General features: G+C 37.8%; 1 protein-coding gene across 2 annotated transcripts in view; it reads right to left on the minus strand.

Annotated features, from left to right (window-relative positions):
• LOC139131462 (probable inactive 1-aminocyclopropane-1-carboxylate synthase-like protein 2) overlaps positions 1-19820 on the minus strand; it is a 43185-nt gene extending 23365 nt beyond the window's left edge. The window contains exons 1-9 of one of the 2 annotated variants that reach the window (XM_070697519.1): positions 19735-19820; positions 16574-16712; positions 15453-15512; positions 14279-14422; positions 12636-12702; positions 10921-11018; positions 10278-10355; positions 9479-9579; positions 8762-8897 (exon numbers count right to left, since the gene is read on the minus strand). In XM_070697519.1, coding sequence (XP_070553620.1) covers positions 8762-8897; positions 9479-9579; positions 10278-10355; positions 10921-11018; positions 12636-12702; positions 14279-14422; positions 15453-15512; positions 16574-16672 — 783 coding nt within the window. In that variant the 5' untranslated portion in view covers positions 16673-16712; positions 19735-19820. Of the gene's footprint in view, positions 1-8761; positions 8898-9478; positions 9580-10277; positions 10356-10920; positions 11019-12635; positions 12703-14278; positions 14423-15452; positions 15513-16437; positions 16546-16573; positions 16713-19734 lie in introns of those variants that run through there. The other variant, XM_070697524.1, reaches the window with a different exon arrangement.

Consider the following 19820-nt stretch of genomic DNA (forward strand, 5'->3'; position numbering starts at 1 on the left):
GAAACCCATGAAGGCTGTTGATGGCCGTCGCCATGGAACTGTGTGTTACATGAGTGTTGCAATATCTTTGCCAGACTTGCACGAGCATGTAGTTGCCAGGCTTTCACCAAATACTCCGGTACCAAGTTTGCAGTGGCTGTACCTCCAATTTAATACAAGGGCAACCACATATACTGGTAGATTCAATCTAAAGTTCATGGTTCAGTCATGACAGATAAATACTTATCATCCTGATGCACACTATGCAGCTGCTATCTTCAAATATTTGAAGGAATTTGCAGTGAAATACAGAGATTATGCTGTCCTGATGTGTGTTGACGACAAGAGTAATATCCTGTCGGTGAACCAGGTGTCCCATTGGCTACCATTAACAGATGTCAGAAGACTTGTGTGCAGGCTGGTGTACCACTGACGGCTGCTGACCATATACCGGCACAAAGTGCAAGCTGACACCATCTACTTGTCTTATCGTGGAAACTCCCGAGACATGTACTGAATCATTTTTCGGTGGTCATGTCTATGAAACCCTGAAAGATACCATATTTGCAGTGTCTTCCCCACTACGTCACAGTGCAGAAATGAGGAAAGCTCTCAGTGTGACTGGGAAATTGGACAAACCGACGCGATCAGGATAATTTATTCAGATGGTGGAGCAGATCATCGCATAACGTTTCCATCTGTACAACTGGCACTCATCGCCTTATATCTCATTGACGATTGTGATGTACTTCTGGCTGCACGTTGCTGTCCTATGCAGTCATACACCAAGCCTGCGGAAAGGTGGCATTTAATTATGAATCTGGCCCTACAGTCTGTTGTAGTTGAGAGGAACCAATGAGTCAGAAGTTTGAAGCAGAAATGTCCAAGCTAAACACAATGCGTGACGTCAGAGAAAGAGGCAAGAGTTACCCAGTCCAAGCTAAACACAATGCGTGACGTCAGAGAAAGAGGCAAGAGTTACCCAGCCTTCAAAGATGCCCTGATAAAAATGAGAGAGGATTTTTTTTGTTTCCCAACGTATAAGCCTGTTGTATGGTACACTAACTTTGAAACACTAAATCAAACTAGGGATGTTATGAAAGGTCATCAGCTGGTTAGGATGCCTTTTCCCTGACAGTCTTTGTTCTGTGCCCTTGTTTGAACAAGACGCAGGGGTCTACGAAAAGACAAAATAAGCCATGTTGACAAATGTATTTTCTGCATAAATTGTGACATTAACAGGGACTGCATAATTTGATTTCTGAGAATTATTTTCCAAAATGTAATTTAGCTAATCATAATGGTTTGGTATTATTTTATTACTAAAACTGTAGAACGTTTCTAACATACATATCTCTACTAAAGTACATGTACAGAGAAATATTCGTTACAAACATGAACATTCTGTTTATGCTCTATTAGAAACCAGTTTTTTGTGACTATTGCTTTTGTTTTTCAGATTGTAGTTGTGGCCATAGATGTTTCCTTTTACAATATCTTAATAATTTTGTCCAATCATCTGTAAAAAATCTCTGTAGTATTTTCAGATTCTGAAAAAAATAAACAATTCCCTAGGCTGCCACCCAAATTTTTCATTGAAATACGTTGTAACATAGCATCTACATTTAAGACATGTTTTAACATTTTTCCTTGAGACAGCTTATTACTGATTCTATTTTGAAATGTTTTTACTCTGTGCATAATGTTTTTCACCTCTCTTGTTTTAATCTTTCTTTATTCTATTCTGGTTACGTTTTTAGTCGCACAAAATCTCTGGAGGTATACATTGCGTCTTGGGTGAAAATATTCACAATTTTAACAGGTATACAAAACAGTAATTGTAAGTAATTCAGTAAAATATCACAAATATAAAACCAGTTATTACATTCTCCAACATTTGGCGGTTTTCATGATTTGGAAAATGTAAGGCCTTATATTAATCATGTTATGCTTATAATTTTACGTAGACTCTCTCACAGTACCTCAGAGGGTACGCCTCAGACCACAGACCATTCGCCGGTGAAGTTCCATTACGCTTTGGCCTGGCTGGCTCGGTGAACCTTGCTGGCTAGAAAGACCATTGAGGACGCATCACCATAATAATATGGTTTGAGGGTAGAGCTGCGTAGCGAACGAGGGGCTGAGAGAGAGTCTAGATTTTACCAAACTACGCTAACTTTTCCTTGGTGATATTTCCTGAGCAGAAGCTTTCGTCAGCAGTTAATTCAACACCGATTCTTCTTGTATCCTTTATCTCGTTCTTCTCATTTCAAAGTATGTACCAATCCTGTGAAGAGCTGTGCGAAAAAAGTGCATGCTTACCATTGAAATGTATGGAAAACATAACGTTGCACAAATCGACACTGGAATAAAAGACAGTTACATCTTCCTTTGAATTCTGCAGATAAGTTGTGACAGGCAGAGTTTAAAATGGTATCAAGCTGTGCGAAACGATCATATATTTTGCAGAGTAGTGATTCTGAAGTGAAATAACTATTCAGGCAATAAACAAACAGCAATGCATAGCAGTTAGTCTATTTTAGATCTATGCTTAACTTTAGCGTTCAGAGACTGGGGTTGATGATCGATAAAGTTAGGTTACCCACTGGGACGATGCTGACGATGTCAACGGTGACTTTCAAACGAAACTGTTTCCGCTCTGTTCCAAATATACAGTTTAAGTTTTTATCGGGGTTTAGTTTTTCAGGGCTGGATATTAGGCTTCGTACGGGGGAGATATATCTCAGCGCGTGTTCAAACGCATAGGGGAGACTGTTACAGCTAGACTGTCGGGGACTGCTGGAGGATTTAGTTCGACGGGGACCCGCTTTTAAGGCTCAGACGATGGGCTTCTGCTGAGTTCGAAGTTGAAGATCATGGTGTATTTCTAAGAGTCAGGCTTGATATGTCTTGTTAACACATAAACAAATCAATAACAAAAGGTCTCATTTTATCAGAACTCGTGCTCGGTTGGCGAACACTTGGTGTACAAAATCAGTAAATGCAGACTCTGACATGGTAAACATGCATAAAGAATACTCCCGCTGGTTTGGTTATTATTTAAATGTGTTTGCAAAATAGTCAATTACATATAATTATCATACTTTTGATGTGGCTGTATTCAGGTCGCTATTCCATTGATTATGCTTACTTTGTCGTTTGAAAAGTGTCCAACCTTTATTGCTCAACTTTTTCTAGTCCATTAAAGTCATTAAAAACTCAAGGTTAAGGAATGTTTGAAACGAAAAGTATCGCTAACCTTGATCTTGTATGTCTCTGGGAAGAGCAAAGATAAGCCTGAACCATCCTGGTTCCTTGCAGTAGAACCCTTGCCCTGGTGCGATGTAGACACCAGCATCAATGAGCTCGTAAAACACCTCCATCTCCGCTTCAAATGTCAGCGGAGATAGAATCTGTATAGAAATTTAATGTCTAAGTAATGAACTTTGATTGCATTTATGTAGCATAAGGTGAAGGACAACAGGCAGTGTTGATAAATTTGAACATTCTGTAAAATCATTCAGACATTTACAACTGCTCCTTTAACGACACTGCAAGACAAGTGTGGTGTGTGTATGTACTATGGCGCGTAATCAAGGCCAATATTCGAACTCCCAATTTTCAACTATACAACTCAACATTCAACATTCAAACTCCCCATTTTCAACTATACAACTCAACATTCAACATTCAAACTCCCCATTTTCAACTATACAACTCAACATTCAACATTCAAACTCCCCATTTTCAACTATACAACTCTACATTTTCAACTTTCGAACTCCCAATTTTCAACTTTCGAACTCCACACATTCAACTTTCGAACTCCACATTTTCAACTATGGAACTCAACATTTTGGATTCGTATTCCCCATTTTCAACTATCGAAGTCATAGTTCCCCCTAGACCACTAGCCAGCAATCACAAGCCAATGAGCATACATATAGTCAAATACGACTTTAAAAATCGTCGGTGCATTTTCATGAAACTACTTATCACTTTGTTAGGGAGTCCCAAACATATGGTGACCTCGCAGTTAATTTTGGACGACACCGAGTTCGTTCGTGACCACGTCAGTGGTATTTTGTCTTGGCTGCTACTTGACCTTGACCAGCCCGACAGACGGGGAGATGTGTCACGTAGGTGTGAGAGTCTTGTTAGACTTTTGTCACAGTTAAGTGGCATTGGAATGTGTAGTGAGCGTATTGTCCAGCTAGTGCAAGCCGCTCAACGTGAAATACATGATGTTGAACATAGTGGTCACGGTGTAATAAAGGGAAAGTGGCTTCACACATCAGCCATCTCGTCTTGTATGTGCTTTGGTGTGTTTAGTGTCTGAGTTGTGTTTTGGCTGTAATAGTGTGGAAATTAACAAGCGAGTTGTTAATTTTAAAATAAGCCATGGCGAGCCACGCATGCATGCTCTTGATTAGACGACCTGAGGCCTAAGTGATGGCGGAGGTCGGCGGTAAATCTTGATAGCATCACAAGTGTTTCCGGTCCATATTTTTGGACCCTCTAGAACATCACATAGGAATAACTCTAAAACTCCAAAACGTCATGTGACGTATCTATGACGCGTTCTGACGTAGTATAGCCCAGAAGGAAAAACGTGGGTAACTACAATGAAGCAAGTTAGGGATGCCTAGGGAGGATACGAATCAAAAAATGTTGAGTTCGAAAGTTGAAAATGTTGAGTTCGAAAGTTGAAAATGGGGAATAGGAATCCCAAATGTTGAGTTCGATAGTTGAATGTTGAGTTGTAAGCTTATAGTTGAAAATGGGGAGTTTGAATGTTGAATGTTGAGTTGTATTGTTGAAAATGGGGAGTTTGATAGTTGAATGTTGAGTTGTATAGTTGAAAATGGGGAGTTTGAATGTTGAATGTTGAGTTGTATAGTTGAAAATGGGGAGTTTGAATGTTGAATGTTGAGTTGTATAGTTGAAAATTGGGAGTTCGAATATTGGCCTTGATTACGCGCCATAATGTACTAAATACAAGAAGGGTATTATTTTAGAATTAAATAAGCCAGATTACTGTTCTTTTCTCAAGGTAGAATGCGCCCCAAAGACACATATTGTAACTCTCAAATTTTCATAATTCGTGTACCACCTGTAAGAGCCCATTTTAAAGGGCTTATAGAGTAAGCAAATTTTAACCTTGTAAGTTTCTGCGAAAATCAAAAATTTAATTTTCCCCATCGATTTACACAGGGATTGTAGTCATTGTGAATTTCACATCGGTAAATGTTAGATCATTTGCTACTCTAGTACCCAAAAATGGCCCCTGATATTTATTCTTGATTTGCTAAGAGCATGGAGTTTCAGTCAGAAACTTTTAGCGAAAGTGAAGTCTTTAACTGCGAGGCGCATACTACCGTAAAGACAGACGAACAGTTGAGATAATATGTTGTTCAGAATGTATCCACCTATCAAATGCTTAACATGGTATCTGTCGTCCTTAATTTTGTAAGACAGACAACTCGCAATATTTACAGTTATGATATTCAGCTGCTTATATTCAATATCGGAAATGTTAGAAATAATTTGGATTAGCAAGTAACTGTTTCTTTTACGTCACAGTCTACAGAAGGTTTTTCATAAATAGTTACGATTTCCTGATCAAGAAAGAGTATGAAATCAGTAATATGACATTGCAACAAACATAGATGTTCAAACTGAATGATAGTCGACAGAAACTCACCTTTCTAAAGTCTGCCCAGATATAGAGTCCTGCTGACCTTACAAGGTGTGGTATCCCTAGCTTCGTTAATCCTTTGGACATGACTTCATGAGCATCCCTAAGTCTCTTGCGATTTGTTGGTAAATATGTTTGCACCACCCATTCTGTAATCATTCAAGTTCATATCTTGTAACAAGTCTTATGAGTTTCCATAGCAATTGGATGTTTCTTTGAATTGATATGATAAATCCAATGCCACAAAACTGATTACTTATTATTTCTGTCATTCGATGTATACTTTTTAAATACTCTGTATGTCAATTGATTGATTGTTTGATTTCTTAGTGATCGACATCATAGGGGACATTGTTATCTATTATCTGATACAAATGTGTTACCTGACAATATGATATCTTTTATACACAAGTATAAAAATGCATTTTTATAAATATCGGTATCAGCAAACATATAATAATCCGTTTCATGAAATTACGCTTCCGATTACAGTGGACACATTCACTCTTTCTTGAGTTTTTTTCATAATTTTTGACTGATATTGAAAATGGTTTGTGTTCTTCGACTTCTTGAAAAAAGCCAAAATAGGCCTACTAGTTAGCTGTGCACAACCTTAACTCTGCTTGCAGCCAGACAAGGTTAAATATTCAGTGGAACATTGTACGGTTTGTACAAAAACAAATCAACTTCAGCGCACAACGCTCGCCATGCATGGCAGACCCTGTACACTGTTACGATATATCTAGACCTCATGCAAGCTTGGTAACTAAAAACTAAAATGCCTGTGCCTGTCAAACATATGAGGATAGTAGCTTTATATTGTGCGCATAATACGATTGGAACTAATTTGGGATAATTGGATTTCCATATTTTGCAAATTTCTCAAAAGTGTTAGATGCCATATAACTGAATGTTGCAAAATCGCAAATTACTTATAAAAACAAGTTTGTAATATAGAAAGAAAAGCAGATGAGATTATATCCAATTATCCCAAATTAATTTCAATCGTGTTGCATGTTTATGTGGCATAGGCAAGTGAGTAAGAATAGGAAAAAATTGTCCAGACGTCACTTATGAAATCATTTATTTGCATTCAGCAAAGGTGTATTTTTTAAACTTTTTTAAACTGCATGCGAGTACGAATGCTTTCTTGATATCCGAAAAATGTCAAAAATTGCGGCTTTATTCCTCAAACGGGAGTTATAAGATAATCTTGATAAGAAACTATAAACATAAACAATTTTGAGACTGTTTAATGATCAAAAGTAGGAAAGTCTAAAGCAGATACTTAAGATATACGACAATCGAAGCATGTGCAATAAAAATTAATTAATGGTAAAAGGACTTCGGTGAACAAGTTGGTCTACTTCTTTGTTTGAGTTTGCTACAAGAATATTTACCTTCATCACAAAGCATGCTGTTGAGTGTAACTTGCACGACAGTGGGTACGCAAAACCAGTAAGCCACCTCAGCTAGAGCCGATACAATATCTTTATTCCAGGAGTAAATTACGCCACAGCGTAAACCAGACATGGAGAAATCCTGGAAAAGAATACGGCAACTTCACATTCGTATCGAAACAATGTATTTATTTTATTTGTTTATCTTCACTGACATCCAACAGGCGAAACCCCCAATGACTTGATGCAGTCCATAAAAATTTACATAAAACAAGTCATTCACAATGACATAGTCCCCGCTAATAACTTGGAATTAGTCAGCGGTAGGAACTAAATTGATGGTAATATGATCCACATGAAAAACGAAATGAGGAAAGTTCATTAAATATGCAAATTAGCAATTCATTGACATGGTACTTCTACTATTACAGTACTGGAGTTAAATATTTGTACCAGATGTCATTAAATTTACTGCAGTGTTTCTAGACATATCATACTAATTTGAAACGGTTATCAAATATGCAAATTAGCAATTAATTGACATGATACCGATAAATGTCTTTGTACACTGTTACAGTACTGAGAGTTCAACATCTGAACAGAATTTCATTAAATTTAATACAGTATTTACGGAAAAAGTACACTATATTAAACTAGGAAAGTTTATAAATGTGCAAATCAAATTATTTGACATGACATCTCTAAATATCGTTAGCTGCAGAATATTACGGGTCAGGTATATCAACATCTGTACCAAGTTTCATCAAATTTGAGTCATATTCAAGTATTCACGTTAAAACGATTCAAATGTAATTTCTGATTCAGACAAAACAAGTCTAAATACTAGACACCATGGGTAATTTTGGATTTAAATTCAGAGAATTTAGCTTGGAATATCCAACAAAATGAATCTTTGGTGGCCAAATTTAATTGATTTCTGAAAGCAAGAGGCGTGAATCATCAGACCACAGGGTACTTTAGTTAACGTCTTTGCACACTATACTGAGAGCGGCCATTTTGAATTCCAAATAGCAAAAAAATTTTGCCATATACCAGTAAGTTTCAGAGGTCACATGAGTTTCTCTGATCCAAACTTGGCAAAGGTATCTTTGAGTTTATTCTTTATTATAGGAGAGAACGGTTTGAATTTTCTTATATTCATTCTTCTGTTTCCAAGCAAGTATTACCTTAACTGCACTTCAAGAGCTTTTGAAAATACTCTTCAGGAATGCTTTATTACATCCCTCGACGTGAGTACAAATCAATGCATTGATTTTAATAGGATCATCCGGGGAGTTAGCAGGCCATGTGAACGATGTACGGACCAGTTAAAATACTTACCGGTCCGTTTAAACCCGTCGACGTCAAAGTTGACGTTTAACGCCATAGATGTAAAATATGTATGCGCCCACTGTGATTTTGACTTTCACTAAAATCTTCTTAATGCTGGTCGATAATGGTAAAATTGTTTGAGAATGCCCTGCAAGTAACTTGATGTCACATAGAGTTAACTGTGAAGAGGCATACAATGAAAATATTATTGCCTGAATACATGGGTTTATGTGCCCTCGCATCAGGAGACAATTTGCCTTCTCGGTGTCGGGCAAATTGTCACCTGTTATAGGGCTCATAAACCCATGTATTCAGGCAATAATATATAATATCGAACAGTTATCTGACTTACCTTCGAAAATGACCAAGTGAAGTGAGTTCTGTCAGGATCTGGCAAATCTTCCAGACTTAGCACACTGGTGAACTCTGCTTCTTCATCAAACACAGAAAACATGTAGATCTCATCCGCTATGACATGAAGTTCATGTCTGTAGGATGGCCATAAAGAAAGTGGTTGTGTCAAATTGATTACATATACTTGAATGTGCACTGGACATATTTGGAATTAGAAAATGACAAACACGTCGTTCAGATACAATTTGAAATTACTGATACTGGAACATATTTCTTGTCATTCATTCATTCTTTCATCAGTTTTCGTCCTGTCGACACCTTCACCCTTGCATCCAATCTGGCTGACTTTCAGTTCGCTCCTGCGCGAGCATGGGACTTAAGTCTAGTCCCTATTCCTCCTATCCTCTAGCTAGACCATAATCTCGCCCTTTTCCTAATTAAGTTGTCAAAGTGCCTTAGCACATTATATAGGATTTATTCTGCATATGCATCAATAAGTTCTTGTAAGTTCGTCGGCTCTTATATGTATGTTTTTCGTGTTTGTAAATGCTATTTAAAATATGAATTCAATAAATTTCGAATTTCGCAATCAAAGTCTTCATAATAAATGACGATCATGGGCAGTTTGATTAACATCACCATGACTTGACCCGCTATAAATTTGAGTAGTACGGACCTGTTACAGGGAGTTTGGTTAGAAAAGTCAGAGACTTACCTCTTTGCAAAATGCAAACAATCCATCAAGAGTTCCTTGGAATAGATATCACCCAGTGGGTTGTGTGGATTTATTAAAATCAAGCCACGAACATTAATGCCCTGTGACAAAAAACAAACAAACTAAGAAGCTACTTACTTGTAAAGACCATGACATTCGACCCTTCTGAACATTTCCAGAATACATATTATATTGATTGTAATATCATCTGGTGGAGCGGCCTTTCCTGCAAAACACATCAGCTTAAGACTCTAGTGGTTTCCTATAAGAGTCTTTTTGATTCAGTATTTTTAATTAGAGAGCCGGTCTCCCGGTAAGACCGGACTAAATCATTTATTTTGAAAAACCCATCTGTCTACAAATATTACTATTTGACAGTTTGTTATACATGAGAAACAAAATGATACACCTTGGATGGTAAATTCTAATATAAGACTAAAAAAAATAAGCTGATTAGAGACTTGTATCGAGTTTTGTTGTCACATTGCTGAAATTCAGCTATGCATTAGCAACCATTTAAAGAGTTAAATGCTTAAAGTATTGAAAACTAAGTTTGGAATGATCTTCTACAGGGATACCGTGCAGTATATCGGAAGCTTTTAGAAAATTGGTTGCCTGAAACTTATTGTTTTCATCCAAACAGCCAAGCAGGCAGAGAATAGTCATAGTTTCAGATGCCTTAGGTTGCTGTAAATAATGATCGTTATCGCATTAGATAAAACTACCCGAGCCACTGCAAATCGTCAGAATCTTTATTCTGTTTGAACAAATAGCTAATCAAAATGAAACCTGTCGATACCTTTTGAGTTGCTTGTTCAAGAGCATCTTCTAACTTATCCACTGTCAGTTGGAATGGTTTTCCGTTTTCTCCAGATGTCTGTCAAATCACGTGATACTGACAGGTTATTGGGTGAATTTGAAAATACCTCATGGAATAACAGTGCGAAAATGGACACGCGTCTCAGACCATGTGAAAGCTTGAGTCCCCTGACTAATACTACATGGTTATCATATACTTTTATTAACAGAACTAACTTGTTTCACACACTAAAACCAAACATTGATATGCTACTTATACCGATAACATGTTTTGCCCTGTCGGTATTATTTTTAACAAATAAAAGAAATGGAATACGAATTTACACTAATGGACCATGCATATGTACACGGGCCATTAATCACCCAGAATACAATGTCCAAACTATTAGTACCCGCAATAATTCCCTTATTATGAAATAATCATAGGCAATAAAGTAAGGGATCTATAAAAAACAGATCCATTTAAGTTGGTGACAAACAAGTGAGTACTTCTTGAGTTATATGGCATAAATTTCTCTCATACTCAAACACACGGACTCTGTTATAGTATCAGCACCAAGAGCGCTTTGTAAAGTACATATGGTAAAATATGTAACTCATTGAAAGAACAGAATGTACTTAACCTGACTGCAAAGGTCAACAGAAACTATCTCCGCCAGAGGTAGTCTTCCAACATCGTTTTTCATAGAAGAGTAATATGGTGTCGTCATCAACCACGCGTCTATGATGTAAATATTATGCATCAACATGTCCATAAAAATTACTTAATTTTTTGTAGAAACAAAATTTGTATTACGAAAGACAGAAGTTGTCTTTTCATACAGATAAAGATACCATCAAATGTCGTCCAAAATTTACAATGCACTGAATTAACTGAGCATGCTGAATCATTTTTCTTGACAAATCTATTATTATCCTTAGACACTTTGCAATCCTAATAATATAAATTATCTCTAAAGTTTGCAAACTGTTTACTAACAACGGCTTCATCACTTAAACGACGATCATATTCGCCGACAAATAAAATGTTCGACGGTATGTAAAAGTTTCGACACTCTTGTAACTTTAAAAATGTGCATGATTATGTAGCAGCTCATTGTGTCAATCCAACGGATATTTCTGTCTGTCTGTCTGTCTGTCTGTCTGTCTATCTGTCTGTCTGTCTGTCTGTGTCTGTTTGCAACTTTGAAAATGTACATGATCATGTAACAGCCCATTGTGTCAATACAACGGATATATCTGTCTGTCTGTCTGTCTGTCTGTTGTTTGTCTGTGTGTCTCTGTTTCTCTTTCTGACTCGTGTATAGTTTCGTCATAGGTTGCATCAATCACAAATATATCAGGTATTCATAGTGTACATTCTATCTGCAGAATGGCTAGTTGTCGAACTATATCCTATGGACTGCCAGTCATTTGTATTAACATGAGACAATAATCAACAAGGTAAGGAGAGCAGACAACACGTGAATAAACAATACACATATGAAAGAAAATAAAATGTTGCCGATAAGAGATGACAGATGAGAGTGCATGTGGACCTATAGCTGTTTTGCTACATGCTCAATTTTAACAAAACGCTAAATGAGCCAAATAATACATCTCTAGAAGACTAGCGTGGCCAACCGGTGAGCATTCTCACACACTAAATACCCGGTGGGCAGTATTCTTGAAAGAAGAACAGGCGGAGTCGGAGCTCTAATGGTGGGAAAGAAGGGCCGGCAACTCATTCTTGACATGTACGTTGAAAAAAAAAATGTCTCGGTTACCCAGACTGCACCTGGGGGCTCTCATCAGGCCTCCCCGACACTATCTGGGAAAACCATTCAAACATCCCCGAACATAGATAGCGCCATACGGACAAAGTGGAATTATAGCCTCAAGGTTAAGTAGTGGTTTCTGAAGTCCTGAGTGGGAACTTTGACTCTTCTGTCTTGGATCAGTTGCATTGTACTTGTTAATATAACGCCATCTTGGTTCAAAGGTTTTTGAATAGGATTCCCAAGACTGTTAGGGGTCGGTCGAAAAGAGCTCCAAAATGCAATATAGATAGCCAAGGCTATTTTTCAATGTGCAAGCCTAACAGTTGAAATACCACTTTATTGCTTTACGAGTGTAAATTTGAGGTATAGCATGGGCAATTTGAATTTGAAATTGCATTTGCAAATCACAAAATTACGAATACCTATCTATTAAACAATGCTTTCACACGCAATGCGAAACATATAGTATTTAATCAATGCATAATATCTTTCATGGGAACATTGTAATGTCACCACCGCGATGTTACAACCGGCAGTGATTCCCTGCAGGGTGAACAGGTGACTCCTTTTTTACTCACCTCCTGGGTCACTCAGTACAATTGTCAATGCTGTAATGCATGGTCCACAGCCATTGAGAACAACAAGCTGAAAAGAAATAAATAGTGCACAAAACAAGAGTGTCTAGAAGGTAATTATAAGGCACATGTTGGAAATTGCATAAAGAACTTATTAATAGCGTGCATGCAACAAAACATTATTTTGCCTGAGCCCTTCTGGTTGTTTAAATGATTGTAATGAAAGGAGGAGTTGGGAGTCGGGTGTGTTTAGCCTTTTAAAAGCTGGATTATTTGTTTTTATCCTTCTGCAATGTAATAAGGTTTTACTTCTCCTTTGTTTATAGTTTGTGTCCCCGTGGTTTATTTTTGTGTTATATCTTTATTTTTATTATTTTCTCATCTTTAAGTAGATGCATGCTGTTTCACGCTGTGGATCTGTTAATAAGTATGTATATAGCGCAGCTCATAAACTGATAATTCATGACGTCTGCACAAATATCAGTCCTGTTTGGCTAGACCATGAGAATAGACAATCGTGATGTGTTACAATTCCGGGTAAGTGTTGTACGCAGGCTGAAAATGTAAACAGTTGATTCCCTTTAAAGGGAATACAGTCGCCAGAGCAGCGCTCGAGGGTCGTATGGGACCAATAGGACCAATGCAAACACTGTATCCAAAGTATGATGATTATTGATGTTAACACATGACGTCTGTCATAATCTACATCGTATAAATTAAATGTTGCAGCTATGGTGATGAGGTGCATGTACATATCGTGCACGAAATATACATTGTTTGTGAACAAGAAACTCGCACAGGCGCAGTTCCGACAACTGTTTACCTTTAACCATACAAACTGTGGGGAGTATTTAGAGAAGAAACATTGGCCGCCGATCATTCCCAATAGCACTGAAGAAACTCAGATTTCTTGATCAACACAAACATTGGTTTATAACGTTTCAACTCACGGTACAGCGCATTACCCCGTATCCATGTGCGTGGCCATGGCAGGTGTGTAAAAGCATGAAGGGAAATGTAATAGTAATGAGAATTTAACTTCAGAATCCCAACACTGTAAAACGAATAAATTCAATTATGAGGCAAACTGTTGCTCAAAACTTTGTAACAAACATGTCCATGTTAACACAGTCCGCGCAAATAAAGCGTAGTACATGCACGGTGATGAGCGTACTGAAAATGTGTAGTTTCGGAGAAAGTTTGGCAGTCACCTGCACACAGATTCTCACAGCTGTGTCCAAACACTGAAAAAGTCTGAGATGAGCAAAGTTTGTACGTCATGCGCAGTATAAGTGTTTGATGATTGTGTTTATTATATTTCGCCAAATTTCCGGAACCATGATAAACAAGATTAACAACAACAAATACTCCTATATATGTCAGGAGGTTTCAAAAAGCACAAATCAGCTATGGTTAGCTGAGGAAATTCAATAGATGCTCGATCGGATTCGAATTCGCAACATACGGCACCTAGTCACCTAGCCAAGATATCACAGTCAAAGCCGCTCAGCTGGAGTGGTCCAACCCCTCCACACTGATATACCGGCATTAATTATAACCAATATGTTTATCTGTGTTTTGATATGAGGAAAATATTGTCATGATTGGGCGTAATGCATCCACATGAAAAGCAGAAACAAACGTACCTTATCTGGATCAAGTTGATCATGTGCTTTGGAGTACTTTGTCAGAAAAGAGCACAAGGTATTCTTTAATGGTGATAGTCCCGTGTAATCGTGATATTTCAGTACATCAATGTCTCTTTTAGAAGGTGGCTCTATAGTGGACAGCTAAACACAGAATGAAAGCAAAGATAAAAGAATCACTCCGGATCCTACTGAAATTTTAATGCAACGATCATTTTATTTGAACTGCTTGATTTGTCTTGTTGTGAGTCAAGCACCAAGAAATGCCAATGATTTGGGCCATTAAAGTACTGGGGTAAGATAGCCTTGACAAAGCTAAACGCAAACTACCTGAAGCTTAGTAAATCTGGCATCAAGGTCCCTCTCAGGGGAGTGTTGAAATGTATTCAATTTGTATATAAGTTGCACATGATTTCAAACTGTCCTATCGTGAAAAATGCACAAAAGATGCAGCAATTTGGGATTTAAGACGATTTCTTCGTCAAAGGCCCCTGTAGAATAATAGATCAAGTCATTAAAAGTGTCTGAGCAAAACTAGATTTTACTAGCATCCGATGTAGAGACGGATCGGTCTTTTACCGACCTACCCATCTCTACATTGGATTTTATCAGATTGAGCAAACACAGAAATCATACATGTCGCAGCCTCTTAACATTACCAAAATAGTTTACAGTTAAATAACTTGTATTGGACATGTTATCCTTTATTATGAGCAACCTGACCAACTATCGGCAGAATCTGATTGGAGAAAGTTTATCATCGATTGGCACTGATTAAAGGTATACTGTCACCTGTAATCTAAATAACCCCTATATGGTCAAAGGGGAATTCTTGGTATTCAAAATGCCCATGTGAGGGCGCTGTTTTTCAAAGAGCGGCCACCCGCTTAAAATCTGTGATTGGTGAGATTTTCTCTTTCCATGGTAACTGTGGCAAAATCGGAACAGGTGACAGTATACCTTTAATGGGTAAGGTACTGGGAATCTGATTTTTATTTCATAAATTGGCACTCATTCTGACATATTGACATATATTTTTGAACTAAAATGCAACTCTTGATTCCGACAAAGTGACTTCTTTTTTAGCAGTTGTCACTCACTACGACAAATCTTCGTTTGCATTGATTAAAACATCGAGTCCATTAAATACAGTGTCATTAGATAGACCACCCACCTTCTCAGCGACTAAGTCATGAGAAATTGTATTTTCGGCTGTGCCAGCATTGATAATGCCCTGCGAAAAAGGACATAGCCATCAGTAACAACTCAGTTTGCCATGTCAATGTCACTGGACTAATACATAATCTTATTATCAAAAATGCAAAGTCTGGCCGAGAAATGCAGTGTGTACGTCGTCCGTTTCTCTTGTTGTCTTGTAGGGATATAAACAACGTTGAAGGCGGTAGTTACAGATTATCGAGTTTATCGATCGCCTTGTAACACCCATTTAAAGGTAGTTACATCGGAATAATATATCTTATTGCCTGAATACATGGGTGTATGTGCCCGCGAGTAGGTGAAAATTTGCCCGACGCCAGGAGGGCAAATTGTCTCCTGCTGCGAGGGAACATAAACCCATGTATTCAGCCAATAGTATTTTTATTACATGCCTCTTCACAGTTAATGTTATATGACATTTAGTTACATGCAGGGCAGTTTCAGACAATTTTGCCACTAATGACCAGCATCAAACCGATTTTAATGAAAGTCAAAATAGCAGTGCGCGCATGGATATTTTACATCTAGCGTTAAGCGTCTACTTTGACGGCGAAAACGTCGAAGGGCTTCACTTGACCGGGTAACCATGGAAACCGGTCAGTACATCGTTCACCGGCCCGTTAACTCTCCGGATGTTCCTATTCTAATCAATGCACTGATTTGCACTCACATCGAGGCATATAATAAAACATGTTGACCACCGATAATTAATTGCTAACCCAAGCAATAAACATTTAAAATGTTATGGTATACTTAGAACGCTATCAGGCCAAAGAAAATATATGTATGTTTCTGGTAAGCCGTCCTAGCCTATTTGAAACCCGCTGACACTAAACTGCTTGTCAAATTTGTAAAGATTACGCATTTGTTTTTAAATAATTGCCATAGATTAACCGAAACCCACCTAAAATATAATATGGCAAAAAAATTAACCGACTGACCGTATTTTCTGAAGGCTTGTTGACGGAAACAAACATGATTAATCTTCTTGGAAAATATATTATTACATCAAAAAAATGGCAGATGGTTTTGGACAAATTATGACCAGTTATTATGTTGGTAAACATTGCCACGTACGTTTGGATTGGACTCTGCTTTATAAGGATTTTTTAAGCACTTGGCAAGCCCTATTCCAGTCACGCTACTCTGTATAGACGTGATTCTTTTAGACAACATGCTACTCTTTACAGTGTGGTCACAGCTAAAATGTTCTAATCTGCAATGAAAAAAAAATCAATATTAACAACTTACATTATGCCAAATTAACAATAAAATGCCTTTTTCGATAGTAACGTGCTTCCCAAAATCAGGGTAGGCATAAATAGGGTGGAAGATTTTCTTTCCTTTTTGTTGGATGAGACGCATAAAATATTGTAAAATTTGGAGAATTCTGAAAATGCACAACAAATTCGGTCGGTTTTTATAGGGTCGGTTTAGTTACCAGATACCTTCCTGCTAAGTACATGATGGATGAAAGGGTTTGAGCCTTGCAGTTTCTGCCCATCAATAATGAATGCCAGTCTAGTAAGGCCGAATAAATAAAATGTCCGGTGTCTCGACTTACATTAGAAAACCCAACTTACCCTAGCCATTATTTCGCATTTTCAACATATTTTGAGTAAATTTTTTAATCTTATCGTATTTTATGGGTCTCATCCAGCAAAAATGATTTCCTCCGGCCTACTTACCCAAATTTTCAGAGGCATGTTTTCGGACACACTAAATTTCTTTTATATGACCTAATCAGTCTGAATATCAGAATATGAGTAACAATGTCGTCAGAGATAACCAGATATAAACTGAACACGTGTTTCATTATTATTGCAGTTATGTGTAAATTTGAACCTTTGGCACATGTTTGCAACTTCATTGAAAGTATTATGATCAACATAATGAACAATATTCACCGCCGATTAACTCTAAAAGATCATGAAGTATACAAATACGTAATTAGCTAGAATAAAAATACCTTCTTTGACTGCTGTCATTGTACCACCACTTTATATAGCATGTGTAATTACCTTTAGCCAAGTCTTTCAAGCCATATATGCCAAACTGTGAAAGCTCATTAGATATGCAAATTATAAATTAGCTGACATGAAAATGTTAAATGACTTTCAATATTGTTTTAACCTGGTATAATCATCAATGAACATAGCATGTTTTGCCAACTTTCATCAAGTAAATCCCAGTATATATCCCTAATTCGAAAAGATCATTGAAAATGCAAATTAGGAATTGGCTGAAGGAAAATGCTTAATGACTTTCAATAATGTTGTATCATAGTATCTTTAATGTATATAGCAAGTTTCATCAATTTGGTCCAGTCAATTCAGATATATATCCCTAATTAGCAAAGTTCATTAAATATGTAACTTAGGAATTGGCTGAAGTAAAAATGCTTAATGATTTTCAATAATGTTGTATCATAGTATCTCCAATACATGTAGCAAGTTTTGTCAAATTTGGTCAAATCAATTCAAATATATATCCCTAATTAGGAAGTTTCATTATATATGCAAATTAGGAATTGCCTGACGAGAAAATGCTAAATGACTTTCAATAATATTGTATCATAGTATCTTCAATACATGTTGCAAGTTTGGTCAATTTTGATCGTGTCAAATAAGATATATATCCCTAATTAGGAAAGTTCATTAAATATGCAAATTTGCAACTATCTTTCATGTCACCCCTTAATGGTTCCCACTGCTGATATATCTTGGTGTGATTAACATTTGTAGCAAATCTCATCAAATTGTGTGCAGTTGTTTTTAATGTATATCCGTTTTTTCTAAAATCATTAATTATGCAAATGAGCAAAAAGTATGCAAGCCACACCCACCAAAAACTAATCAGTTCTTGCCATTTGCTAACTGAATCTATGTACCAGATTTGATTCTGATCTGATCAGCCGTTTTTGAGATATCGGACCAACAGACAACAGACTGTAAGGCAATTTTGAACTTCATTTCCATAGACAACTTATGTCCATGGACATTGTATAAAGTAAACTTTATTGGAGTGGTTCGCCAAAGGCAGCGCTCCCGTTAAGAGGGTCATGGGCCATTACGTAAAGTCAACTTTATTCTAGCGGGCTACCAAAGGTGGTCCGCTCAAAAGAGGGTCGACCATGGCCATTGCACGAAACAAACTTTACTGAACAGGGCCGCTGAAGGCGTCCGGCCGTTAAGGTGGTCATGGGTATTACAATAAAGTCAATTTATTGTAGTGGGCCGCCGCAGGTGGCCTGCCGGTAAAGAGGGTCGATCATGGCCATTGCATGAAGTAAACCTAATTGGAGTGGTCCGCCAAAGGCGCCTGCCCGTTAAGAGGCTCATGGGTAATACATAAAGTATATTTATTGTAGTGGGCCGCCGAAGGCGGCCCGCCGGTAAAGAGGGTCGATCATAGCCATGGCATAAAAGTGAACTTTATTGTAGGTATTATGTTTTTGAAAATGTGGTGACCCCCCCTTCCTACCAGTGAAAAAGTGATGACCCCCCTTCTAGGATTCCAAAATTATGATGACCCCCCCCCCCCCTGGATTTTGCCGGCCCCGCCCCCCCGGCCGTAAAAACTGAACGGTCCCTTAGAAATATTTCAGTGTCACTGACATTGGGGCGGAGGAACTGTGAGTACCTACACATCACCTCATTTAGGGCCTACTGCTTTCGCAGCCCTTGTCGATCGCAATGCCCGACCTATACACACAAAAAATAGTATCTTTAATTATAATATGCTAATTATCGATCCATACATAACATTATTTCCAAAATCGCAATGCAACAGTGGTAATTGTCAACGATTTTGCGCTGTCGGTAGTCAAGCTATAGCAAGAGACAGCCGTTGGCGTTTTTAAAATCGCGCTCATCAAAATTGCAAATAACTGCATCGCTGTTCGTCCATGGTGTACATGTCAACTAACACAACATAACCTCGCCATCACTGACGATCAACTGTTTGCTGATCTGGCGACTTATCACACACAGGACACCAATGCGAATCGGCTGGCTCACCTCGTGGTTGAAAACAAGTGTACTAATTCCGGCTTTGCGTGCAGCTAACAAATGTTGTGTTGTTTACCAATAGGCCTGCCAAAGGTTGAACCACACGATTACTAGCCGCGCACTCGGTATACACAGCCTTACAGGAATGCAGAATTAAGCGACATGTCTTAGCATATACTTATCTCGAAAGTCATGAGACATTACATAGAAAACCGACAGATAACTTACGTATCAAAACGATGTTGGCCGAACTGTTTGGTTGTTGGCAAATGCTATAGCTGGTCAGCTGATCGCGCCACAGACGACGAGTGAAT

The sequence above is a fragment of the Ptychodera flava genome, chromosome 1, assembly GCF_041260155.1.
Source record: "Ptychodera flava strain L36383 chromosome 1, AS_Pfla_20210202, whole genome shotgun sequence".
In the NCBI taxonomy this organism is placed as follows: domain Eukaryota; kingdom Metazoa; phylum Hemichordata; class Enteropneusta; family Ptychoderidae; genus Ptychodera; species Ptychodera flava.